This window comes from Chaetodon auriga, chromosome 9 (genome assembly GCF_051107435.1).
Source record: "Chaetodon auriga isolate fChaAug3 chromosome 9, fChaAug3.hap1, whole genome shotgun sequence".
Lineage (NCBI taxonomy): Eukaryota > Metazoa > Chordata > Actinopteri > Chaetodontiformes > Chaetodontidae > Chaetodon > Chaetodon auriga.
Genome location: NC_135082.1, coordinates 3,478,172 through 3,505,000, shown reverse-complemented (window position 1 = coordinate 3,505,000; position 26,829 = coordinate 3,478,172). Strand labels below are relative to the sequence as shown.

At 41.9% G+C, this 26,829-nt stretch overlaps 2 protein-coding genes and 1 non-coding gene across 4 annotated transcripts; 1 reads left to right on the top strand and 2 right to left on the bottom strand.

The window, feature by feature from the left end:
• Positions 1 to 1,201: 1,201 nt before the first annotated feature.
• Positions 1,202 to 12,487, bottom strand: hars (histidyl-tRNA synthetase). Of its 2 annotated transcripts, XM_076739441.1 has the most exons (14): positions 12,303 to 12,487; positions 10,169 to 10,604; positions 9,036 to 9,125; positions 7,242 to 7,361; positions 7,022 to 7,117; positions 6,672 to 6,797; positions 6,281 to 6,388; positions 6,089 to 6,187; positions 5,803 to 5,896; positions 5,102 to 5,229; positions 4,258 to 4,524; positions 3,636 to 3,752; positions 3,242 to 3,388; positions 1,202 to 1,912 (listed from the first exon to the last, which is right to left on the bottom strand). In XM_076739441.1, exons 2-14 carry the CDS (start codon positions 10,277 to 10,279, stop codon positions 1,853 to 1,855), a joined length of 1,563 nt encoding a protein of 520 aa, XP_076595556.1. In that variant the 5' UTR covers positions 10,280 to 10,604; positions 12,303 to 12,487; the 3' UTR covers positions 1,202 to 1,852. The 2 variants fall into 2 exon arrangements, with proteins under 2 accessions (XP_076595556.1, XP_076595557.1); XM_076739442.1 differs by lacking the exon at positions 10,169 to 10,604 and having other exon boundaries at positions 12,303 to 12,485.
• Positions 12,488 to 13,662: 1,175 nt separating this feature from the next.
• On the top strand, positions 13,663 to 26,730 carry ugl (ureidoglycolate lyase). Its single transcript, XM_076739711.1, has 15 exons — positions 13,663 to 13,668; positions 15,358 to 15,486; positions 15,571 to 15,789; positions 17,001 to 17,091; positions 17,192 to 17,268; positions 18,050 to 18,160; positions 18,278 to 18,337; positions 19,954 to 20,110; positions 20,377 to 20,575; positions 22,114 to 22,192; positions 22,292 to 22,384; positions 22,747 to 22,819; positions 22,917 to 22,984; positions 23,501 to 23,625; positions 26,468 to 26,730. Exons 1-15 carry the CDS (start codon positions 13,663 to 13,665, stop codon positions 26,637 to 26,639), a joined length of 1,659 nt encoding a protein of 552 aa, XP_076595826.1. The 3' UTR covers positions 26,640 to 26,730.
• Positions 24,845 to 24,918, bottom strand: trnat-ugu (transfer RNA threonine (anticodon UGU)). Its single transcript has one exon. It is a non-coding gene; the product is annotated as a tRNA-Thr (tRNA).
• Positions 26,731 to 26,829: the final 99 nt, after the last annotated feature.

The following is a 26,829-nucleotide window of genomic DNA, read 5'->3' as shown; positions in this document are numbered from 1 at the left end:
TGCATGCTTTTATAAGTAGACTTGTTAGTCTTGTTTGAACTTCTGTCGTTTGTTTTATGCATGTTTTTATTGAGTTACTGTTGGATTGGTTCCTCATTTTAATTAAATTAGATTTGAAAAGAAGATGGTGTTTCTACTTTATATAGATGTGTGGAATGAAGGATAAATGGAAAGTCTTTATAAAGATGACTGATTTATGACCACTTCCAAAAGGTGGAGTTAGCCAGTGGGCAATGTTTCCAGTGTTTCCACATTTCTGATACTTTTTACTCCACTACACTTATTTGACAAAGTGTGTAGTTACTTTAAACAGTAAGATTGTACATAAAAAAAAACATGTTTATAAAAGGCATTGTTACACAGTATATTAAAGGAGTGATTGTCAGCCATTTCGCTTATGAATCCTTATAATAAAGCAGTGTCTGGCTGGAGCCTTGGTTTCATTTAAATGACTGTTCGAGTGATCCAGTGAGAGAAAAATCCAAAAACTGGAAACAGATTTGTGCAGCAGAACTGAACTGCTGATACTGTGAGTACAACACTTTTCAGCCTTCACATAAGTAGGAGTTTGAATGCAGGACCTTTTATTTAATTGGAATATTTTTAGATTGTTATTCTGTTGGTTTTTCTTAAGTAAAGAATCTGAATACTAGTCTAATGCTTGATATAAGTATATTCTAGTGAGAATCATGCCTGCTTTTACTGCTATTACTGTTATGCATGATAATACAGGTTGCTGATTAAAAAAAAAAATCTGCACATAATGTTGGCTGTCACAGTTTCCAGTCCTGGGCATTGTAAATTACCCATAATACATCAGTTTCATAGAACAGAGGTGAGCCAGACGGACAGCCTGCCTGCAGCACGCCATCCATCAGACCCTCAGACCTGTTGCATTAATCATGTTGCATGTCCTTTGTTGACTAGAAGAGGAGTTTTGTGGTATCATACCAACACAATGAAAGGGAAATTGTCACATTTCACTTAAAGACGTTGTATTTCTTCGGGCACACATTTAAATACTCTCACTCAGTATTATCTGCCGAGCTTTGTATGAAGCCAATAAATGAAACGGTAGACATCTGCATGGTGTGATAGCACTAAAGGTCTGTGAGAAAAACATTTGGAATTTGGCCAACCTTTACTAGTGTCTTCACACAAAACATGCATACAACTGTATACCAGTCAACACAGCAGCTGGTTTTTAGTATTGAGCAAAATGATGAATGTGTTTATTTGAGACACTTGACAGTACAGTCATGTTTGATACAGGTAGAAATGAGTCTGTTTTGTTGGGAGTTGAACTGAAGCAAACCATCCGATGGGTTCACTACAGAGTTTCTCATCCTTGGACCTGGACAGGCAGAGCATTTCTGAATGGACGCTGCTCTGAAAATGGACTTTTCTAATCTGAGTAGTAGTAACTCCAGCGGCTTTCTATAGTTTCATTAACAAGAACGACCTGTTCCTCAGAGCACACTATTATACAATGTTGATACTGAAAGCCAAGTACATGACTGTCAGACATAATCCAAAACAGGTTACATCTCATGTAAACTGCAGCACGTTTCCTGGATGGTGCTCTCAAATGACAGTGTTCCCTTTTAAGAAGCACATCATGTCAGACGCACTTCCAGTGAGCTTCGATGCTTTTGGCTACCTGCTCTGTTACAGCGTGCAACATAACACCAGTCTATGAGGCTGCTATGAAAATGAGGCTGGATGTGTGTTTTCAGGGCTGCATGAGGTCCATGAACAACAGGGCTACACAAGAAATTCTGTATGAGTCTGCAGTGTCTGTTTGAAGCAATCAGTTGATGTGATTGGGGTTGTGGCGAAACAGAAGGAAGGGCTAGGCCTCAGAGGTCCTCCTCCTGATCTCACCTACAAGATCTGCTCTGGAAATATCAACCTGAAGAGAGAAAACAAGGAAAAGAGACAGTGGGGTTAGTTCGACACCAGTTTATTTAGGTAACAAGAGTGTGTGACATGTATCTGACATAATTCACACCCCTCTTTATAGAGCTTTGGAGATCTATTCCAAGGCCAGCTGGGCGGATGCTACTGATTGAATGCTTTATCGTAACAGAGCATTTTACTGGACATTCAAATGTTAAGGAAAACTCCACAGGCTGATATTAAGTCCATCCACCTTTGACACTTGCCATAAAGTGGTTTTTACTCTGATTGGAGCCAAAACAGGGCAGATGGGTTGCAGAGTCCACCCACAACTCAGGCCCATAACATGACATTCACTGATCTCAAGGTGGCGCTGTAACACTAACATTTACATTTTCACAATTATCTCGAAAACAGATTGCAGAGAGTCAAAATTCTTTCATTTTAATCTCTCAATTCATCTGCATCTACGCTTCAGTGGCCCAGTCATTGGTCATGGCTTATAACAACAAATCTACACATCTGGATATTTCAAAGTCCATGTTAAAAATAATACATAGATCATTCAGAGGTGAATTTTTTTCAGAACGTCCACTGAATGGTGACAAATGTTTGCGTCACTGCAACCAATGATCAAGTTCATCGCTCGATATTTTTCAAAACATCTGCAATCAGTTAACATCTATATCTCAACAAGTCTTCAATCATACGCTTCTTTGGATGCGACATATCAAGTGTTTTGAATGGTGTTCATATACGTCACACCATGAGTCTGCAGTGACACTCAGCGTCTTACTGGAATGAGTACTGCAAGCACAAAATGTTCTATTTTGCCAAATGTTTGATGAAAGTGTGATTTCGTTTTTTGAGTGATTTAAGAATTTCAGTTCAAATAGACAAAAACTCCCTCATCGTCACTGCCTCGCTTTCTCAGAAACCATGTCTCCCTTTTGGCTCAGTCAGCAAGTCACCTTCTCTGGTCCATGGTTCAAATCCCCAGGTGGTTGACTTGCCAGCAACGTGCCAATTCACATCTGCTCATGTGGTGTGTTTTCATGTGCTTCTGTCAATTAAATAAGTAACAAGCATCCAGACGCTTACAGCTGGCCTGGACTCACACCACTGCTGCTTGCTGCTGTATTTTCTTTCTCTCTTTAATGGTTTTTATGATGTAAACTCTACACACTCATAGCAGCGGGCTATTGTTCCTCTGTGTTCTTACTGGCTGTAAATAAAGCTTATGGAGAAAAACTGCTTATCATAAAAAACTTGAATTCACACGGTCTTTTGTATGTGTGTGTATGTGTGACAGCAGACTGTGTGCACTCTTTAGCTATGGTACCTCCTCTCTGCTGGCCACGACGCGCAGTTTGACCACTCCATCTTTCAGCTCCTGTTCTCCCAATATGGCCACCAGGGGGATACCGGACTCCTCACAGTGCTGCAGCTGACTCAGCAGTTTGGGGTTCTTCTTGTACATCACCTCTGCCTGGAGATATACACATACACATACACATACATACACATACACACACACACACACACACAAAATAATTGATTAAAAATCATAACAATCAGACCAAGTATATAACTGGTAACTGATACCAATGACAGAGTCACAGATATGAATGTATTGATACATTGATCATGATTCAAACCAAATTCAACAAAATTGGGCAGGCCACAAGGTCAGTACAATGCATATAAAACAAACACACGTACACATGCAAACTCACCTTAATGCCAGCATTCCACAGCTCGGTGACGAGTTTGAGTCTCTCCTCTAGCAGATTCTTCTGAGCAGACGCCACCATGACCTGAACATCTGTGGTACGAACCTTCTCTGCTGAGGTCTGAACAACACAACACTGTTACAGTCTGGACATTCAGACACATTTATTATCACTACATCAATACCTGAGAACATGTCAACCTGACAAACACAGTTCAAATGGGTCATATTTTTAGTCATTTGGATTTTTTTTTAAATAAATAAATAGGAAAAAAAAGAAGATGCGATTTAGTCATTTTTATTTGTCGTTTTGTATCATGGTTATGGTATATATCATTGTATAGTAATTGTCATGTCAATGTTATTACGAAATGGCTTAAAATAACCATATCATATGATACATCATCACGTTTGATCATCTTCAACTGCCTCACATGAGACAACACTTCACAGTAAAAAGACTCATAACAGTAAAAGCAGCTTTCTTTGAAACAATCCTGCCGCCCAAACCATCTGACCTTGCAGGGCAGCTGGATTGCTACATAACCCAAATCTCTACCGCGGACACATTTCTTCCGTCACACAGTATATACGGTCATGACACCCAACCCTTGCTGGCACATTACCTCAGCCTTCTGCTCCATGATGGAGAAGACCCGTTCAATGCCAATGCTGATGCCTACACACGGCACTTTCCTGCCCTTGGGGTCGAACATCCCCACCAGGCCATCGTAACGCCCGCCACCAGCCACGCTGCCCACGCTAACAGTCTCCTCTGCCCCGTTTTGGGCGTCGGTGGATACCTGGGCCACACCTGCCTGAGTCAGCACCACCTCATAAATGATTCCTGTATAGTAGTCCAGACCCCGGGCCAGACTGAGGTCAAACACCACCTGGAGATGACGGCGATGAGTTAGGAAACAGAAAGAAACAAGGGAGGAAAAAATGTAGAAGGCGTGATTAAACAAAGTGTGAACATGCAAAAAATATTATTTAAAGATCCGCTCCACACATGCATGAAGGCATGTCATGTGTCTCTGACATGTTTTTTTCAAGAAAAATAAGTATTATCACCACATTAAAGTCCTGAAAAATGACACCTACTCCTTCTCCAGATTATGTAAATATTTTTCACGCACAGCATGTCCATTTTCAGTGTATGTGCCCTGGAGGCTTCATGGTTCCACATCACACTTGTGTATGCTGAATATTGGACCAGGATTGACGTTCAAACTACTTGTGATGTCAAAAATCATGGTCAGAGGCCCACCTCTTAAAATCCGAAGTTCAGAGAGCACAGAGAAAATGTACACATTGAATGTGAAAACAGGCCTCTAGTGTCAAACTAATACACAGCGAAGCTCAACCATTCAGCTGTCCGAACAAGAGGAACAACATCTGTGACTGGAGGAGGCTTTAATTATTATTAGAAAAAATGTGATGGGATGTGTGAATAACAGCATGTCTCACCTTGTCTGTGACCTGGAAGAGCTCCAGGTAACTGAAGAGCAGCTTTATGTCGGACAGGCCAGCGCAGGCCTGCTTACTCTGACACATCTTCTGGTCCTGAAGGAGGCGCTCTGCTAAGTCCATTCCACCTACAGTACAACCAGGAGACGAGCAGCATCAGCATTGTGGAGTCGTGCTTGTGTCCACCTGACCAGTCTAAGCCCAAAATTCACTCTCTTTTGCCTCTGTTTTAGTCTCCACCAACCCCTCAGAAAATACCTGCCACTTCAGCTGCACTGTGTTCACCAGTTAATCTCTACCTGTGTCTGCAAAGTGTTTCCCATTCACGGGTGCACAAATTCCTTTGCATCAGTGGAGTTGAAACAGTTAAAGTGCTTATTAACTATGAAGAAATGCAAGTACAGGTATAAATAAAGTACAGAAATATTAATATAAAATAATATAGAGTAGTGTATAATTAAGGCACTCAGGTCCACTCCAAATAATTCCAAACTGTATTTAAGTATGAAACTTGAGCAAACGTGTAACTTTCCACCAGTGAGCAGCAGACAGTTGTTGTCTGCCTGCTGTCTCTGCTGCTGACAGGACAGACAGTCTCGAGCACGGCGGTGTTGGTAACAGGTTGGAGTTGTTCTTTGCTTTACTCACACCAGCACGTCACTGATGTCTCACATCTTGTATGAACTTGGAGAAAGTCTCACCCTGCATACTGACGTACTGTCCAATCTGGTCCGCAACCTCCTCTGACAAGCCCTTCTCATTCACCATTTCCTTCTTCACGTCCTCCCAGGGCATCTGGGTTTAAACAACAGAAAACAGCATGAGAGGACGGTCAAAGGCAGGTACAGATGAATGGTAGAGAGAAGGAGAACAACCTGTGAAACAGAGCGCCGTCTGTCTACCATCTGCCTGAACCTTGTTTAAGTGACCAGGGTCACATTATGACTTTGGCTTTGCAGAATGAAGCACAGCAGTGCGTCTCCATACCTTGTCCAGTTTATCCACTGTTGAACAGATAGTGCGGAACTTGTCATCTGGGACACCACACACAGCAAACATTCCGTCGAGGATGCGTCTGTCGTTGACCTGGAAACGGAGGACATGGTTACAGAGATGACGACTACTGATCACAGTATGCATGCTTCATCTGGTAAATGTCATTGAGTGGATGTGACAAACTTTGATGCGGAAGTCTCCGAGGTCCAGCTCACTGAGGATTTCATGGACGATCTTCAGACACTCAGCATCAGGAATCATGGCGTCATACTGCCCTGCTATGTCAAAATCCTGCAACACACACACGCACACACAAATTATATTAAATAGGACAGACAATTTCCAAGCCAAAGAGAGTTTAGGTGAATTAAACCAGGTCCGTTTCCAGAAGGTCTAACCAATCAGCAACTCCTGACTTTATAAACCATGAGCGTAGTCTCAGTGACATCACCCACAGGTTTCTGATGAGTGACAGTGAAGCTCTGTGTGCTGGCTCCGGCCGTCGCCATCTTGGCAGTGTCTGACTCCAGCTAATCCAAAAATGGGGTGAAAGCATATAGTGATGATGACTCACACATTGATAAAACTCTCGGTAGCGTCCCCGGGTCATGGCTGGGTTATCACGCCGGTAGACCTTAGCGATGTGGTAGCGCTTGATGTTGGTTATCTTGTTCATGGCCAGGTAGCGGGCGAAGGGCACCTGTTAAAGGGCAAGTCAAGGACAGCACAGCACTCTTTGCTTTGATGGAGGGAATCTGAATTTGTGGGTTAACGTAGCAGTGTTTCATTAGCAAAACCATGACAGGGATGACCTTTTTCATGACAAAACTGGACTAAATCTCAATTAAAAAGTAGCCTTTGATATGATAAAATGTAACTCATCAATGATACGACAGACACAAATGAGTGTCACAGTGAGGATACAGTGAGGTCGTATCTGAGGGACAGCAGCTCTCCTCCTTGGTCTTTGAGGTCGTATATGAGCTTGGAATCTTCTCCATACTTCCCTGTCAATGTTTCCTACACACCACATGGAGAGAAGAAACCATGTTTGAAACCTTCAAGTTTATCTTTCCCACATGCATCTTACAGTGCATGTACACAAATACTGAGTGGCCGTCTGTTATACTGTGTGAAAGTCTACCTTTAGCTCAAAAACAGGCGTGTCGATGGTCTCCGCTCCGTGACGTTTGAAGCAGCCGACGATGACGTTGAAGACTTTCTCTCTGATGGCCATCTGCTTTGGGTTGTAGTCCCTCGTTCCCTAATGTCAAGACATTTGCTGCGTCAGTCTGACTGTGACGTGAACTTCACCCAAGCTTCTGAAATATTCCTTAACAATGTGTGACTAAGGTCTGCATCCATCAGCGGAGTAGTAACGAAACAACTGAATGTCAAATAATTTATTGAAGAATTTATTGTTCTGCAAAAGATAATGTTGCTTAGTGTCAGTTACTGTTTTTGTCATTTTTTATGTCAGATGTGAATGGAAATATTCTGGTGAATCAAGTCATCAAAGATCAACAGTGATACACAAAAATGAGATATTTTAAGCACAACTCAACTACAGTGGAAATGTGATCACAGTCTGACAGCTGTTACTGCAACAACAGCAAGAAGCAGCCTAACATGCTCCGGACTCTGTACAGGCCCACTGTGGTTTGGGTTTATTTTCATGAACAGCAATGTTTCGAACGACTTGCCACTTTTTTCACAAATTGAAACCTGATTATATCTTCGGGCTACATTAGGCCTGCTGCGTCATGCTTTCCACAGAACTTCAGCAACGTGCTGACAAAGCAATCAGGCGACTGATCGATCATTTTGACACAGCAAAAGAGATGGAAACAGCGCAACCATTCATTTGGAGCTTGGACGCTCAGCGGGATGCAGTGCCGTTGATGACAGCACTGTGTGGGTACAGTGGGTTGAATTTCCACACAGCCTGTGTGAACAATCATCAGGGAAATCTATCCTGACTGGAAAAAGCTGGGAAAGACTGCCAGCACAATTCCTGTGTCCACTATCCCTGCAGAGTGTGGACTCTCACTCCAGAACAGGATAAATCAGCCATGAGAAGCTCCTCACTGAGGAAAAGGTGGCTTCAACTCTGCACAAGTAGGGGAAATCTATTTAGTGACGTCGCGTCGCAAAGAAATGGGAATTTGACGAACATGAAATTCAGACCAACCTGCCTATTATTTTATTTTTAGACCTATTTGCTTCATTTAGCTTATTTTCAATTTACCTAATTTGATGGGCATAATGTCAGCTAATGTCTTTGATTAGCAATAGTGAAGCTTTATGTTTTATTGTATTGTTGTAGCGGTTGTTTGTGAAGAATGGACAAAATATTTTAATTCATTTTATTTTCAAGTCATTTAATCTCACAGGCATGGCATTTAATGTACGCTAATGTCTTTAATTAACAATAGCAATGTTTGTTTTTTTTTTTGCTCAAGCCTATAAGCTCTACGCTTCACAAGTGTGTTTAACAAGTGGGCTGTGTTTCTTGTGTTTTATTGTTGTTTAAATGTAGGCTATTATATGTCTATGTAACACATATGGCAGGAATTCTGCAGTATTCACTGTCAGACTGGTCAAAAAAAGGATACGATCATGTTTTTCCACGTCTGTCTCAAAACAATCCACAAACACCAATTTGCACAGATCACATGCAACAGAGGTTTCACATGTTGCGATCACAGTATATCGTATGCACCTTCACCACGAGGCAAAAGTGATCCTGCTGTGTATTCTTTTTGGCAGGCAGGTCGAGACAGCAGGAAGGAAGAGGTGATGTTAGACGACCTTTCAATTTCAATAGCAGCTGTGACTTTAGCATTAGTAACAGATTCTTTCTCCTCTATTCCAACAGTGACCTGTATGTGCAATAAATGCATGTGTGTGTTTGCATAGAGCAGTGTTGTGGTCTTACCTTTGCTGTTTTGAGGACAAACGCATGTTTGCCATCATCTCCTCCTAGTTGAGCCTTCAGCTCCAACAGTTTGGCTACCTCTTCATCAATCTGCAACACACACATACACACACGTCATCAGAGGTGTCAAGTAACGAAGTACAAATACTTCGTTACTGTACTTAAGTACACTTTTTAGGTATCTATACTTTACTCCATTACTATTTTTTCTGCCTACTTTTGACTTCTACTCATTACATTTTCACACAAGTATCTGTACTTTCTATTCCTTACATTTATAAAATGAACAGTCTTGTTACTCTTGGTTTAAGTTTAATGTTTTTGTTTTTTTAATTATTATATTTTTTTTACGTCATGTGCGCCATCCAATACAGATCAGTGGCGCCAATCCTCACCTATGAGGTCAAGTGTAATTGGATGAATCATATAAAACAAATGCTCATTGGTTAGACGATTCATCCCATTTGTGCTGACACAAAAGGAAGTCGTCAGAACAGAAGCTAGGACGATAGAGAGCTGGTCGTAAGCAAGCAAGTGATCTACAATCTACACACGCGAAATATATGGCACGCATCAATCATGTCTGAGTCGGAAAAGGATGGCGAAACGTCTGAGGGGTATGCCATTTATGGGTTTGCATGTAGTGAGAGGTCATTACTTCTACCTCTACCCGCTACCTCTGGACGTCTAATTGAATTCCAATAAAGTTTGAGAAAGAACATGTTCCTCTCGTTGCTTTGTCTTTGACAGTAATGGGTTTATGATAATGCTGTGTTTTGGGCCACACGTATAATCAGTTTCAAATTAAGCTTCCAATCTACGTATATAGTGGCATCAACTAATTTATTATTATTTTTCAAAGGTTACTTTATACTTTTATACTTTTATACTTTAAGTAGGTTTTTGAGCACATACTTTTTCACTTTTACTTGAGTAAAGATGTCAAGGTGATACTTCAACTTTTACCAGAGTGTTTTTAAACTGCAGTATCTATACTTTTACTTAAGTAACAAATGTGTGTACTTTTGACACCACTGCACGTCATACTGCATTGGTCCACAGCAGCAGTCAAACATTTATTTACATGGAATGCTGCAAAATACACACACACACACACAGCACCAGAGGCCTACCTGAGCCACAGTGATCCCAGGGACAGAATGCAGAGATCGGGCACGTGTTGCAGTCCGACAGCCGAGCAGCCCAGAGCAAGCACGAATACAAAACATGCCCAGCATGTTCATCCCACAGCACGGGGGATACAAAAAGCATAAAGGTTCAAAAATAAATAAATAAATAAATAAAGTCCAGAAATTGGACAAGCAAAAAAGTTCAGGAGTGTATCGTGAGTACAGCAATGTCCAGTGGCATTGTCCACAGCCAGCCACAGCAGCCAGTCACAATGGTCAGTAGAAGGAGAGGCAGGAAGTGAGTTGAGCAGTGATGTCCATGAGGGTTGGATTCCCCCGACGGTGAGGTTGATGATGGTGATGATGAAGGGTAGGGCAGGCCAAGGTCATCCAGGGTCAGGCAGGAAGAACAGGAGAAAAGTGGTGAGCAACCCTAGCACTAGGGAAGGGCAGGGCATGATGCATCATCATCATCATCATCATCACAGCGTGGAGGATAGAACATGAAATGTACCAAGTCAATCAAAGCAGTGAGCCAAACATAGCCAACAAACACATACACACACAGACACACACACACACACACACACACACACACACACACACACACAGACACACACACACACAGACAGACAGACAGACAGACAGACAGACAGACAGACAAGGTCCTGCTCTGACCTTAGTATCAAAACTATGTATCCAGTGTATTTAGTCTTTCTTGTGTCTCTAACAGTTTAACAGCTCCCTACTTCTCTACTCCGTACGAGGCCAATACCTGATTAGACTGGTAATGTGCAGTAGTATCAAAAGTTTTCATAAGATAGTCTGTCTTACTGGACAGAACATGACAACAATCAGCCATGTGGCCAGTGTGTGCTGAAGGGAGGAACACTGACATAATGAGTCAGTGACAACAGAAAACGTGCTGTTACTGGATGCAAAGCACAAACCCTGCTTGTCAAAGACAAATTCAACAGGCATTGTTGGATTTTCTCAGGCATCATTCAAAGTGAAAGTAAACTGTGACACAGCAGCAGAGAATTCAGAGCAAACAAGACAGAGAAAATAAAGCAGGACAGAGAAAAAGCTTACAGAGAATGAAAGACTCAAACTGAGGCTGCTATCGGTGGACTTTTCAGCTCAGACAAATAACATTTTCATTTCTCTTCTGATCACATCTGTCTGTGTTAACAGGGCAAGTTATTGCATCAGCTATCATTACACATTTTAGATGGACACTCTTAAAGGTAACGTTTAAATGCATCATGACAAAGTTGTCTAAAAACGGCCCTTTGTAACAAAAGCAAATAAACAAACATACTATGTATGTTTGTTTGCTTTGCTTATGAGTCATAGTAGAATGTTAATCTATCTTAAATAAGGTTAGCTAGCTAACTCGAAGGAGGGCGGTTAGCAGACATGGCTGACTAGCCGTTCCATTTGAGCTAGCGCTAACGAATGTGAGCTAACGCTAAGTTAGCTTAAAGCTAGCAGCTTATCTGGTTCAGTTAAAATGAAAACAGTGATGTGAATACAGTGACAAGCAGACCCTTCTACCTGAATGTGCATTAAGAAGCAGCTGATGTGATAGCAGACCAAACAGCTAGTGGCCCCAGCGCGTGAAGCTAGCTGTTTTCAGACCTGCTCCAAACACCTCAAAGATCTACAGCAATTTAATGTTGACTCACTTATCATGTAACACATATGCACCTTACAATATAAAGGCTGCCATGTTTTTAATTCTTGGTGTCTTTCAATTAATTCGGCAAATAAATAAGAGGAAGCATTTGTTAATATAAAATAACATCCGACAGACTTCATCCAACTATAAATACGTAACAGTTAGTTAATATAACGTATGCCGAATAAATAAGTGGCCCATATTAAATCAGACAGTCGTGAATCAGTTGTGGGAAACATGATGCCCGCAATGATATGACATCAAGTTAAATTGTGTTTGGTCAGGGGATTTTCAGTTAGCGGCGAAGTATGAATGAAGTTCTTCTGCGTGTACCGGGGCTGGCTGGCTAGCTAGCTACCCTGTTCTATCAAATGGCAAATGGACATGCTGTTCACCGCATGTTAAGAACCTGCCTTACATCATCATTAAAGTTCGCTGTTAAACCTCAGTACTGACCTGCTCTTTGCTCGCCTTCTCTGACTTTAACTTCCGAACGACTTCACCTTGGTTTTTAATGGCTTCCTGTATCTGTGCCTTGTCTTCCATGGCTTTTCATTTATGTATTTCTACAGCAACCCACACCTCCAAAGACCCTGCAGCTGTCAAGACTGTCGTGGCGTAGAGCGGATACGGAAACACGCACACTTCCGGCCTATATTTTCTAAGTAAAAGACTTCCTGGTGAGAAAGCGCATAACAATATTTTCTTTCGCTACTCTTCTAGGTTCTGATTGGACATTTGTAAACATCGAAAGAATTTTACAAAGTTTCAAAAGCTAAATACCATTACGGTATTATGGAAAGGCGTTGTGGCAATGATTGTAGTTTCACATTTAAAATGAATTGATTACTCTGGCTACTATTCGACAGGATAATAAAATAAACGAAGCGTCCATGCCTTCATATCCTTAAATTAGGATCTGACAGTTAACAACAGACATGTGTCTTTGCTGGAACAGTCTAAGTGGTTACTATAAAACTGGACAAAGAGTAAAAGCCGTTCAAATGTTTTGTCATGTTTGCATTGTTCAGCTGATCCTTTCTTGTAAGAGAAACTGGATACTGGCATCTCTGCAGGCCTCTAAAAATAATTTAGATGAAACAATTTAAGATGGAAAAATCACTGCTCACAACCCATGTCCACACTAAGGCTACAATTTTGCTTCAATTTCAGGGCTCATAAACCAAAAAGGCTGGAAAACTCTAAAACACTGCAGGAGGCTGTGGTCAGCACGGGACTGAGAAAGGCCAGACCCTGGTACGTTGAAGGACAGAAAAAAAAGAAAAACTGTCAAATAAAAGAAGTTGCGTACACAAATGTGTCTTGAAGCAGTGTGATACTGACTAAAAGCATCTACAGTAGAAACAGATATTTAGATATTGAAAGAGAGAGAAGGAGAGTGGGCATACATTTCAACAGTGCTGAGAAAACCTATGAGAAGGCTTGTTTATTTTCAAGCTTACGTGTGCTAAATGAGAATGGTTCAAACTGGACTGTTGTGGAATGGAAAAAGCATTCTGAATTCCATATTTGAGGTTTTCAAGTTACATCTGATTATTACCAATAAAATGAAATCATAAATATTTTTCAAATCATGTATACCTCCAGCATTACTTATTTTACCAAAGTGTTAATAAATGACATACAGTGTTTAAATAGCCTTAAATGAACGTCATTGTCAGTGTACAGAATGTACACGTACAGACTTTAAACTCAACATACAAACAAACATCTTCCTGTTCAAACAGTGACCAAAGTAAGTCCATAACCAAAGTCCACTTCTACCAAGTGAACAATGAACAGAGCGCCTGCCAACATGTCTGTGAGTACAGTGTCACCATATTACTTTTTCTTTGTTTTTTTGCGGCTGAATAGACTTTATGGGCTGTAAAGAAATCATTCTAACATAATGGGTGATGGAAGGAAACAAGCATAATGTGAGGAGGCGTTAACAGCGTGTTGCACAATCGCATGACTTTGAACTTCACGCAGTTCATTATCTTTAGCGTCCTGCGATAGTTCAGGGCTGTTTTAGACACTTCTTTGCTTTAACAAGCTTGGAAGCGGTCAAACTGAAATACTGATTAGCAGTACAGACTCTTTAGCTGTTTAAATCGAAGAGTAATTATATTGGCAGGGTCGTAGCTGGGCATTTTCAACTTTTGAGAGAATGTTGCTCAGGACCATTCGCTGCTTCTCATTCACACAAACAGATTTAAAAGCAGCAGCCTGTCTGAGATTCTGAGATTATTAGTCAGTCGATGGAACAGCTAGACTGGTGTACAAATATGTAGTTCATTATGGAGTCAGATCAGTCTCAGTATTAATGAATGAATAATGATCCGTTTCCACACATTCCTTTTCTTTATCAAGTTCTGATGACTAAGTTAACAATAATTGCTTGTCCTGCACACGACCTTCATGATTTTCATGAGACTCCTTCACAATTTAATCACAACATAATCCTTTTCTCTTTTTTTCGATTATGTGTTGCCTCTTTAGTGCATTTATCAAACAGTTGACAGTGAGAAGACAGACAGGAAATGAGGGGAGAGAGAGGGGTGTGACATGCAGCAAAGGTCCCTGGCTGGAATCCAACCATTTACTGGGGGATATTTCATTTATTTCACATTAAAATGTAATAATGCTTTTTATCCAAAGTGCTTTTGAAGGATGCTTTCCTGGTCATACATCTATTCACACACACACTGATGGCAGCAAGCAATGACTCAGGTCCTGGAGCAATGACTCAGGTCCTGGCCTGACCATCGGCAGTAATATGTGTTCAGTGTCTTGCCCAGGGATACCTCTATATGTGGACAGAAGGAGGTGGCGACTGAACCACCAACCCCGTGATTAGTGGAGGACACGCTCTTCTTCCTTCCAGCCTCAGCATCTCCCCTCGGCTCTACGAGGCATTTTAACATCTTTTATTTCTATTGGTTTCATGTACTACAACTTAACTGTTTGGCTCTCTGTCTCTAGGCGCAGCAGGCAGCTGTTTGCAGTGAAAATGCTCAGATAGACCCAGTGTGCACTGCCTGCTCAGCAGCACACAGCAGACAGACACGGTTTGCGACCAGCTGGTTAACATAGTGGAACATTTAGCAGCTGAAGAGTCAGATATTTTTCTCAGGAGTTTGTGGAGACCAAAAGAGTGTGAAAGGAGAGTGAATATTTGTTTTAAATTCATCAGGTGGACACAAACACGACAGCAAATGAACGTTAATGTTGCTCCATTTAAATTAAATGCATGAAAAGGGACCCGTTCGCTAACACGTTTGCCATGACAACGTTACAGTATAAGGTGTACATGTCAATGTGTTTACAGTGAAGTAAAAAACAACCCTGTGTTACTGTGTCCTGGGGCATCGGGTGCTACTGGTTGTCATTCCTCCATGTCTGAGGACATTTGCAAAAGTTATCATGAATTCACATCGTGAATGTAGAGATTAACTGTGATGACTCCACATCACATAGACTCTCATATGTTGACTCTTTTCGTCCACAGGGTCCCGACCGTGTGGAGCTGTCTCCACCTCCTTCAGGTCTAGAGGCAGAGTATGAAGCACTTTTCACCACCAGCTCCCTCTGCTTCCTCCATGAGCTGATCTCCACATTTGATGAGGACGTGGATGAAGTAGGGCAGCTGACAAACCCCCTTTTCAGTTAATGCATGGAACTCTTGTTTCAGCGTAATTCAGCTGTTCTCTACTCTATTCAGGTCCTGCGGTTCCGACTGTCCAGAAAGGCCCACTTGGACCTTTCAGGTGACCTGCCAAGCTTTCTGGAAAGTACCACACATATCAGAAGAGACCCATCATGGCGGGTGCTCCCCGTCCCGCCAAGGCTCCAGAGAAGACATGTGGATATTGGGGATATGGCTCCCTGCGATACCCAGCGCTTCATTAAAGCTCTGCTGTCACCAGCACAAGGCATACAGGTAACACCTCTGTCATTTTCCTGAGACCATACGAGACCAGCACAAGAACAGTCAATGGATCAGTTCCACATACAACCCACGACCACATGCCGACATGCACTATTTCCTCCTATTTGAGTAATGATTGCTCAGAGCTACATTGTCCAACCGTTTTTGGAAATAGCTTTTTTAACGTATAGTGACCAAACAACAATATCAAAACACTACAGACATGTAAAGAGCTAAAAAGGACAAACACATTATTGGTTTTGCCATTTTCTTGTGATTTGTTAATGAGAAAAATATAGAATAAAACCAGCCATTTCTAATTCTAAAGAATAGTTCATTCCAGTTTTCCATACATGTAGTACCAGCAGCACATGAGCTGTCACACAAAATAGTGTTTTAAGTGATTACAGTCTTAACATGAAGAAAATGTCAAAGCTAAAAATGATTAATAAAAACTTAATTCCTTTCTATTCTAGTTTTTGTTTTTGTCACTGGGGCAGTGAAACAAGCTGAAAACACAACACTGACATATGATCACCTTATAAACAAACACATTTTGGTTCCTCATTATACTGTGTTTGGCATACAGGCATGCTAACATGCTGAACCAAGGTGGTGAACGTGGTGGCTCTTAGGCCTCCTGCTGCATATCAACATGTTAGCATTGTCAGTGTGAGCATGTTAACATGCTAACATTAGTATTTAGTTCAAAGCACGATGGTCCCTGAGTTCATCCATGGCTGCGGATTCTTAGGCTGTGTCTAAAATCACTACCTGTTCACTGTATAGATCACTATACTTACTGTCTGCTGTTTTATTTGAGTGTCCAAATTCTTAAGTGTGTCATTTTATGTTCTATGTAGTCCCTCAAAAAGTCCACAGTGGAATAAAAAACCAGTGTACATACTTCCTGCAAACAATCCCATGATGCAATGTGCTGCATTTTGTAGATGCAAAAATTACAGTTGCACTGCTCTACAGCTGTCAGTGATGAGATACTATTGACTAAGCTATGGAGTGTCTGGTATAGAGAGTTGTGTATGAGTGAAGGGAGTGATTTCGGGCCCTCGTCCTGTTCAGACTGTCAACATTCCTGGTCCACTACGTTCCATCGTGAAAAAGTCACTGCATCTCTTTTCATCTCTACTGGCACCTTTAACCCCAAGTAGCTTTTCTGTTGTGTTTTTTCTGTTCTACTGAAATATTCTCTTTGGTTTCCACAGGTTGATTTTGATGATGGGAACTGCCCTACATATCACAACCAGATCAAAGGCATTCATAATGTGTGTAAAGCAGTTCATAACCAGTTCCCCAGTAAGTGAATCTGATGTTGGTGCAGCTGCATTACTGTAAAAGTCACAGTGCACATACACTCATGTGCCACACCATTCATCCACCATCCATGTGTTAACAGATGTTCCACACATATCTCAGGCTCCAGTGCTGATGCTTCGTCCCCGTGCCTGGAACATGGTTGAGCACAACATGATGGTAATACAGCATTTTCTCGACTTCACTCAGTTAATTTATGGATTCAGGTTTGGATCCAAATCTCCAGCTGTGGCTTGATGGACGTGAACAGACTCTGATTAAAAAAATGTATTCCGGGATTCAAAAACTCTGAGTGGTAGTTTCATAAAAGACAATGTGTTAGATACTGTGATTGTCTCCTTTTTCTCCAAACAAAGCTTCTGCCATCCTAATCCTTTGAAAGATGCTAGAATTGATATTTTACAGCGTTATAGCCAATAGCATAACCAGTGAATAAAGGCTCCAGCAATTCTCCCCAATAATTTTATTGGTGGCAGTGTGGGAAAATACATTTCACAGAACATTTAATTTAACCATTACCTGAATAAATAGAACATTTAAAGGACATTACAAAAACAAACTGAAATGCTCTTTTTGGTCTCTGTTGGAACTTTTTTAAGCATGTTGGAGGAATTGCTCACAATAGTCAAACTTGTTTGCTGGCCCAAGAATGCTTGTTTGATGAAACTGGTGTATCAACTTGTGCTGAAACTATTGGCTAATTGGTGAGAGTTCATTTTAAATATATTTTTCAGTAAATATATTAAACATAATACTGGTTCTACTTCTTTCACATTCATTTGAATGTAAATTGAATACCATTAGACAACAGTGGTGCTGTGCTAACTTTGTGAGTTGTCATTATTCCTGATGTGTCACAGGTTGCATTAGTACATGATTAATCAGGAGATTACAGGCCAAACATAAAGAGGAAGCCTCTGTCGTTCTGTGTTTCTTTCAGGTGGAGGGGAAGGAGGCTCCTGGTCCTCTCTTTGACTTTGGACTCCTCATGTTTCACTGTGGAAAGACACTGTTTGAAAACAAGAGTGGACCATTTTTCTACCTCTCAAAAGTAACACACACACACACACACACACACACACACACACACACACACACACACACACACACACACATGCACACACAATCACTGAAGAGCACAGAGGACTTGTTTCTGCTTGATTTCCAGGTGGAGAGCACCATGGAGGCCAGACTATGGAACAAGATATTTGTCTGGACACAACAGAAGGTCTGCACAGGTGTCAGTGTTCATGCACATGTCAGTCAGCATTGCCTCAGAGGCTTCACAGTGTGTCCAGCATATGAATCCCTCCATCTCCCTCCCTCGATTCAGAGAAGGAAAAACTCCCCAACTCTTTGACAGGGAGAGAAAACCCCAGGAAATGAGTGTATGCCAATCAGGGCAGTCCTTACTGTTTTCATTTTCTATCAGTTTTTCACAAAAATCCCCAGATGTTGTTTGAAATGGGCAGATTAAAAGAATTTTCACAGGCTGTTAATACTGTTTGTATCACCAGTTGCCAGCATTCAGCTCAGAGAGTAAACCGCTCTGTAGTTGTGCAACAGCTCAGAATATGCTCTGTAAATCAAAAATGAAGAGAAAACACAGAAGTCAGTTGTTAGACATCTTTTAGGGACTGTCAGTAAAGCACTCATTTATAACTGTATTCATTGTATTTTATCTCATTTATTTATCTATAAAAGATCATATCTTATCTATCTATACTGAAGGAGAGAGAGTAAGATTTTGAGAAAAGATAAAGCTTGAATATTTCAAAAACCATGTCCTTGTAAAAGGTTTAGAAAACAGGTGAAAATGTAGCAAATGTAGTAAATTTAGGTGAGAGCAGCCTGTCAATGAAAGATGAGAATGAACTGAAATTTGGTTTCACCAATAAGGACCTTATTATCAGATATTTCTGCATGGTGAAATGAAATGAAATCAAGTATGAGTCACTTGATCAGACCTGAGGCAGCACAGCACAGTGAGGGCTGTTCTCCAGGGATCAAAGTACAACTTCACGGCATGAGAAAATGATTGAAGCCAGGTCTTTATGATGATCTGGAAATGATGTGATATGAAGGGCAGTTAACTGTTGTAGCAGCTGAGAATTGTGCGAATGTTAACACCATGCCAGTAAAATATTTGAACAGACAGGGAGCCCAGTTTAGGACTGTGACACAGTTCCAAAAAGGCCTCCCAGGCTCTTGTGAGAGGGACGCAGGTGTGATGTAGTGTGATACAGTAGGTGCAGGTTAAACTTTGATAAAGTTTCACTTTGAGCATTTCTGCGTCAGCTTTTTTATTGCAGAAATTTTACTTTCTGTTTTTTAAAGGGCCAGTGTGAAAGAGTTTCTGGGATCTATTGTCAGACATGGAATAAAATATTAATAATTATGTTTTCATTAGCGCATATTCACCTGAAAATAAGAATCACTGTGCCCTCCATACCTTAGAATGAGCTCATTATATCTACAGAGGGTGTGGTCCTCTTCCATGGAGTCCGCCATGTTGCACCTCTATGTTTCAACAGTAGCCAAGAAAAGACTGGTTCTAGTGAGCGTCTTTTGTGTTGTTAATGAGTTTCATGGTGAACATAGGTTCTCTGACATCCTTGGAAAGCGAGGGGTGAGGCGCAGGGTATACAGTTGGTTGCAATCTGCAGCCACACTGCTGAACATCATTAAATCCTACACACTGCGCTGGTAAATTGCCATTTCATGATCGTTTTTTTCCTTTTTAACATCTATGAAGGTCCTGATTATCCCCAATAGTATTATTGGAGATTATCTGTGTGAAATGATCCCTTATGTGTGTGTGTGTTTGTGTGTGTGTGTGTCTAGCTGGGCCTGCCACTGGGCTGCATTAAGGCAACAGTGCTAATTGAAAATGTATTAGCAGCATTTGAGATGGAGGAGATTCTCTATGAGCTGCGAGACCATTCAGCAGGACTCAACTGTGGCATCTGGGATTATTCAGCCTCCTTTGTCAACAAGTTTGGTGAGCCAAACATTCTGACTTTTAGCTGCTCCTGACATATCTTTGAACACTATGTTTTCTGACTGAGCCTCTGAACCCAATCAATGCTTGAGGGAGGGTCCAGGGCCAGCTGTAAAAACAGAGCTAATGTTCATATAATAGAAATGATGGAGAGTGATGATGACCTTCTTTAATAAACAAACCATACACAAAAGACACATGAAGTGATGGTGAAAGAGACAATTTCTGTCTTGCTGAATTCAAGAGGTCACGTGTTTCTCTTCCAGGTCACAGACAAGCCTTCCTGCTGCCCGACCGCAGTAAATACGTCAACATGGAGAAGCGTTTTCTGCGCAGCTACATGGACCTGTTGGTTCAGACGTGTCATCGGAGGGGAGCATTGGCCACAGGAGGCATGGCTGCCCTGCTGCTGCCTCAGGACCCACACAGTGACTCCCACAGGAGAGTGCTGGCGACTGTCACCAGGTAGAAGCATCACTGTTCACACACACACACACACACATGTTCATGAGACTGAACGCTAAAAACATTGGAGTGCAGGAAATTAAAATTCAGTGATGAGGCTGTGGTGTCTGTCACAGAGCCACTAACCCTGCCTCAGTCCTCAAAAGCAACATAGCCTTACAAACAGTCACTCTGGTTATCCAGGCACAGTTTACTGGGCAATGGTACAACATCTCTATAAGCCTCACTACCAGTTATTAGGCTGGTATATTTTAATCAATTAATTCCAACGTTGCAAGCATAACCTATGGTCATTTAATCACAGCACAGCAGGTTAGTTGAATATGAAAAGAGTAAAAATTGGCTACCAGCAAGAATACAATTCAACTTATATGGAGAGTTGTTTCCCATAGCAAATGAATAAGAAATGTATTTGTGTGTAAAAAGAGCTTTTCTTTGAGTGAAATTCATACTTTCCTTGTAATTAGTACCAAATTAAAGAATTGTAAGATGTTAGCCTCTTCTCTGCTGGTACTCCTCTCACATTGCATTCAGGCATTTACCATTATTCCATAATTGTCACTTGTTGGCCAAAGTGGCAGCTCTTCAGCAAAAGTAGAATTGTTTTTATATATGAATCTATATACAGCGCCAGTCAAAAGTGTGGACACACGTCAGTCAGTGGTTTTTCTTTATTATTTTCTTCATTGTAGAATAACACTGGAGACATCAAAACTATGGCATTGTGTCATAGCAAAAAAAATCTGTAAATTAAGCAAAGTGTATTTTATATTTTAAATTCTTCAAAGTAGCGACCTTTTTCCTTAATGACAGCTTTGTACACTACTGACATTCTGTCAGCCAGCTTCAAGAAGTACTGACCTGCTATGCTTTTTCAACAGTCTTGAAGGAGGTTCCATATGCTGAGCACTTGTACACTGCTTTTCATTCACTGTGGTCCAACTGATCCCAAACTGTCTCCACTGGGTTTATGTTGGGTGACTGTGGAGACAAGGCCATCTGATGCCGCACTCCATCACTCTCCTTGGTCAAATAGGCCTTACATAACCTGGAGGTGTTTCGGGTCATTGTCCTGTTAAAAAAGAAATGATGGTCCCACAAAGCACAAATTTTCCAGATTGGCTGACCTTCATGTTAAAGCAATGATGGACTGTTGTTTCTCTTTACCTATTTGAGCTGTTCTTACCATAACATGGATTACTACAGTAGACAAATAGGCCTCTTCATTGTATATAAAACACCATCTCAGTGCAACAAAACTGATGGTCTCAAACATTTCAAGAAATCAAGAAACACCACTGATTAACTTCTGATGAAGCACACCTGTTAACTGGACTACATAATTCTAAATGTTCTGTCATAGTTTTGCTGTCTTCAGTATGAATACACAATGTAGAAAATATAGAAAACTTGCTACTGAGGCATGTTGTATACAGTATCATCAGCGTACATTTACACTGGAGCTGACAGATCGTCACATTCTTTTTTTAGACTGAAACATGTTGATTGCTGTGACGCTGTTTTCTCCCACCTCACAGGCTAAAGTTGCTAGAGATCAAGGCAGGTGTGGACGGTTTCATGGTATATGACCTGAGTTTGATTGAGCCCATGCAGAAAGTAAGCACTGGATCATGAGCCATTCAGAGCTTCCTACACATACAGAGTGGCTAATAATGATTTCTGTTTCTGTTCATGGTGATTCTTCACCTTCTCAAGCTCTTCAAGCTCCACACTGAAGGTGATAACCAGCTTCACCAACTTCGAAATGATGTCACTGTGGCTCCTGATGACCTACTGTCCATGCCTGCGGTCAGTCCATCGCTTTTCCCAGAGCTGAACTGCAGAAGATAGCTTGCAAAGCTGCAACATTTTAACATTACTAAGCATTTCATTGAGATCTAGCCATTGGATGCAAATTCATGACCTCATCACTTGAATTCACATTCAAGGGTGTTGACCTCTACTGGAGGGATGAACAGCATTCTTTCAAAAGATATTCCCTCCCTTAGCATCATGATGGGAGTGGTGGCAGGAGCTGTCAAATATATTGCTCCAAAGTCTTCCACAGGTTGAGAAATTAACAGAGCTTGTTATCTTTATGTAAAAGAACAGGACATACTGTATTAGGTTCTAATGATAAAATATATTCACATGTATGTGTTTTTCCTTAGGGAGGAGTCACCCTCTATGGTTTGAAGTATAACATTGCAGTTGGTGTCCTCTTTATTAATGCTTGGCTATCAGGTACGTACATTTACGTACTGTTGTTCCTCTCATCTTAAGAAGCACACAAGATGAAGTCTTATTGTGTAGACTGTTAACGCCATGCTGTGTTTCCTAGGTAATGGCCACTTTTTCTACAGAGGCCAGGTTGAAGACTCAGCCACAGCAGAGATTTCCAGATCTCAGGTAGGTTTGGAATTAAATGATTAAACTTCAGCACCCAGCAAGTCAACAACACATAGGATTTATTTTATCCATTTATCTAGTTCTTAGCTAAATCAGACTGATCTGTATTAGTAAACTTAAAGATGCAGTCCCTGATTTTGTTACAGTTCCTAGTAGCATGCCAGTGGGGAAAAACTTATAACAAATACAACCTATTCAGACAGTGCATGCTTCCTGAATCCTGTTAATTGATTGATTGAGCTCTGCCCCTCTCAAACCAGTAAGAAGAGCACAGATGGAAACACAAGGAGAGAAATCTGCCATGTGAAATGACTAAAACTGATTGAAAAATAAGTTTTCAGGGCTTTTAATAGGGCTTGTGTTGTGCATGCATGTTTTTCAAAAGAATTATGACATGCCAACATTCAGGGGGAACATGCCTTTTTCACACTTGGGATACTTTATTGTTAAGCAGCATTGTATAGCTGAAACAACCTATGACTAACTTGACATAACATGTGTGTGGGTATGTGCTAGGTGTGGCAGTGGATCCGTCATCAGACTAAGCTGGAGGATGACAGCAGGGTGGTGAGCAGGCGGCTGGTGACTGACCTCACCAATGAAGTCATGATGGAGCTCAGCACTCTCTGTCACTCTGTTAGGTGAGCAGGCACTCCATGAACACTCCTTTTCTACTATATATCCAGGTCTGCTCTGGAAATCATACATCCCATACTCTTTTATGAGAAGTGTATATTTTCTGGGTTTTTTTGACAGCAGCCCCTATCTGTGCAGTTTTGAGTCAAAATACTGCTGTTCTTCAGCTAGAGCTTATAGCGGTGTAAATCCTTTTATTTTAAACTTACTTGCAAGTGACCATCATAGTTGTATCATAGGCTGGCTCTGACGCTGCCTAACACTCACACACCCACTTCATAGTGTGACTGCCCTGCTGTGTGGAGGTGAGAAAGGTGCCAGGGTTTGAACTTCTCTCCCAGCTCTCTTTTGTCATTCTTGACATGACTACTTCTGTCGGCTTTGATGTGAACAGCCAAGTGCAACACTGCGACTGTCTTCCAGGAGAGACTGTCTGTGAGTGCTTGCAGCAGCCCACCACAACCTGAGGCTAGCTGTAGCAGCAGCAGCTGACAATCATGCTGGATTAACGAGGCCTCAGATCCAGCTTTATAGGGGAACATCAATGAAGAAGCTCACACTGTCCCTGTCAGTCAAGGGCCTGCTGCCTTTCACAGCCAAAAAGCAAGTGTCCAGCCTCAATCCGTGATGGGGGCTTTGGAGGTGAAGTTCACTCCTTCATGAATGATCTACTGACGTGTCTCTGCCACATGGCGAAAAAGTTTCACCGGACTGGATTGTATATTCATCCTCTACAGGGAATGTTTTTGACAAAATGGGCAAGAATCAAGATCAAGTCTTCTAAGTCTTTTGATCAGGAAAGGGGTGAGAAATGTCACTGGAGAAGAGGAAATCACAGTGAACTTATTTATCCAAAGGTTCAGGAGGCAACACACATCAGAACTCTCTGACAGACAGATGGGGAAGTTGGCACAGAAGCCGCTGGCAGCAAGCAATGATTGATAGCAGCCAGCTCCCTTCAAAAATAAATTGTGGTGCTACCAGCTCAGACTACACCAGCACATAATGTTGCTGCTGAAACATTGTTAGGTAGACCTGTCTCACACTCAAACTAAGGGAATCCATGGACCAGCTAATAAGGACTGCAAAGGTCAATGTCCACACAGGGCACAGGCCAAGGTGGACCAAGCCATTAGTAGGGAGCAGCACAAGGAGGGGAAGAGTACAGGACAATCAGATGATAGGGGAAATTTGGGAATAATCCAAAGCCAACATGACAAAGTAAGGTACTGCTGGGAGTTGAACCCAGGATCTCCTGTTTACAAGACAGGCGCTTTAACCAGCTAAGCCACAGCACCTGGCAAACAGATGGGACAGACAGACAAATGGACAAACAGATAGGACTAAGCTTAGAAGAGCCTGTGTAGTTCTGGTCCAAAAGGAGCAGGAGAAGATCGTGGTCATGGAGGAGGTCACAGAGGTGGAGCAGGAGTGCTCATTCATTAAGGCAGTGTCCCAGGGCCAGCAAGGGGCATGGGAGGCCATTATAAGCAGAGGCAGGGCAGACATCTGGCAAACTCTGCAAGCACAGCTCAGTTACTCTGTAAGACCAATAGATGAAATCTCTCCCAGTGGTTTGTGAATAAGGACAAGTTCCCACTGTATGGCAACAGCAACACAGGCCTTCAGCACATCCTGTCAGGGCTTCAGGTGGCACAACCAGGTGCTGAGGAAGCTACCAGAGCTGTTGTAGAAGTGCAGGGCAGGAGTAAACAACTCCTCAGGTCACCATCATTTCCTTCGCCAAACCAGGAGAGAACCTGCAGAAGCCAGCAGAAGGAAAGACAACATCTCTGCTTACTCCTGGAAAGGCATGGGAAATGTGTGTTGACCTTGGCAAGCAGTTAGTTTCCCCAACCTTGGTCACACAAACAACTGTCAGACCAGATGTTGTGTTGTGGTCTCCAGCTGCCAAGAAGGTCCTCATCATTGAGCTTACTATCCCTTGGGAGGAGGGGATACAAGCAGCCCGTGAGTTGAAGTAACTCAAGTGTTCAGAACTGGCAGCAGTGTGCAGTGAGGCTGGCTGGAGACCAACCATCCACGCAGTGGAAGTTGGATTCAGGGGCTTTGTGGGTACATCAGCAATCCAACTTCTCTGCACAGGTGGTATGACGGGGGCAAGCCTACAGAGGCAGCTGCAGGGTGGTGGGGAGACTGGACCCTGCCGCCCCCACCAGGAGATTTACTGGGGTGGGGGGAAGACATCAGTGAATAGAGGCTCCAGGTGACGAGCCTGCAGCTGATCCAGTGTGCACTGGTGGAGGTGTGGCAGGCTAAGATGCCAAGCAAGAGGAACACCTGTACAACACACCAAATGAGTTCTTGAGAAATACATTTTGTCTCGTCAGCATTCAGTAGAATGTCTTATGCAGAGATATCTGGAGAGTTGAAGCTGTGTCATCTGCAAAAAATGTATTTTCAAACCTGAACATGTCAATATAGCCTCTCTCAGCACAGCTGATGTCATTCACCTCTATATATAACAGCTTACAGGTGACCTGTAGAGTCAAATTTCACACTTGTTGCATGCATTTGGTTGCAGCATGAAAACACTGTGACGGTGATCAAGCCTGAGTGGATGTTAACCAAATGTATCATTAAAAAATATTTTTAGTCATCTATAGTCATATTTAGTCATATCTATATACATTCACAAGTGAACCTCACACTTATGAGACATTAGCCACTCATTTGAAAATGGCCATAGGTGAGACACTCCAGTAACTGCCCAGCACCCAGTGAGTACTCATTCATTCATCCTATAACTTTACAAGCCTATTATATTGTCCTTGTATGTGTGTGTGTGTGTGTGTGTGTGTGTGTGTGTGTGTGTATCTTCTTCAGGGAGAGACAGAAGTTACACACAGCGGCAGACATGTTCATGGAGGTGGTCCTAAAGAGAGATTTCCCAGAGTTCATCACCACCTACTTGAATCAGGACCACACCTTTCTCAGCTCTCAGACCTCTGGACAGGTGAAGGCTCTGGACGCAGACATGCCCCAATCCAAACTGTGAAGGTCGCACTGGAAGATGTTCTCTGCTCATCGCTTGCTATACATACACACTTTGAATTAAAGTACTCAATAGCGTAAAAGTACTTAAAGTACTTAATCACACCACAGCACTCAGCAGGATGCATGGAAGTCATCTTGATGGCTTGAAGCCTGATGGCTGATGGTTTATGAGCAATTACCTGCAAAACTAC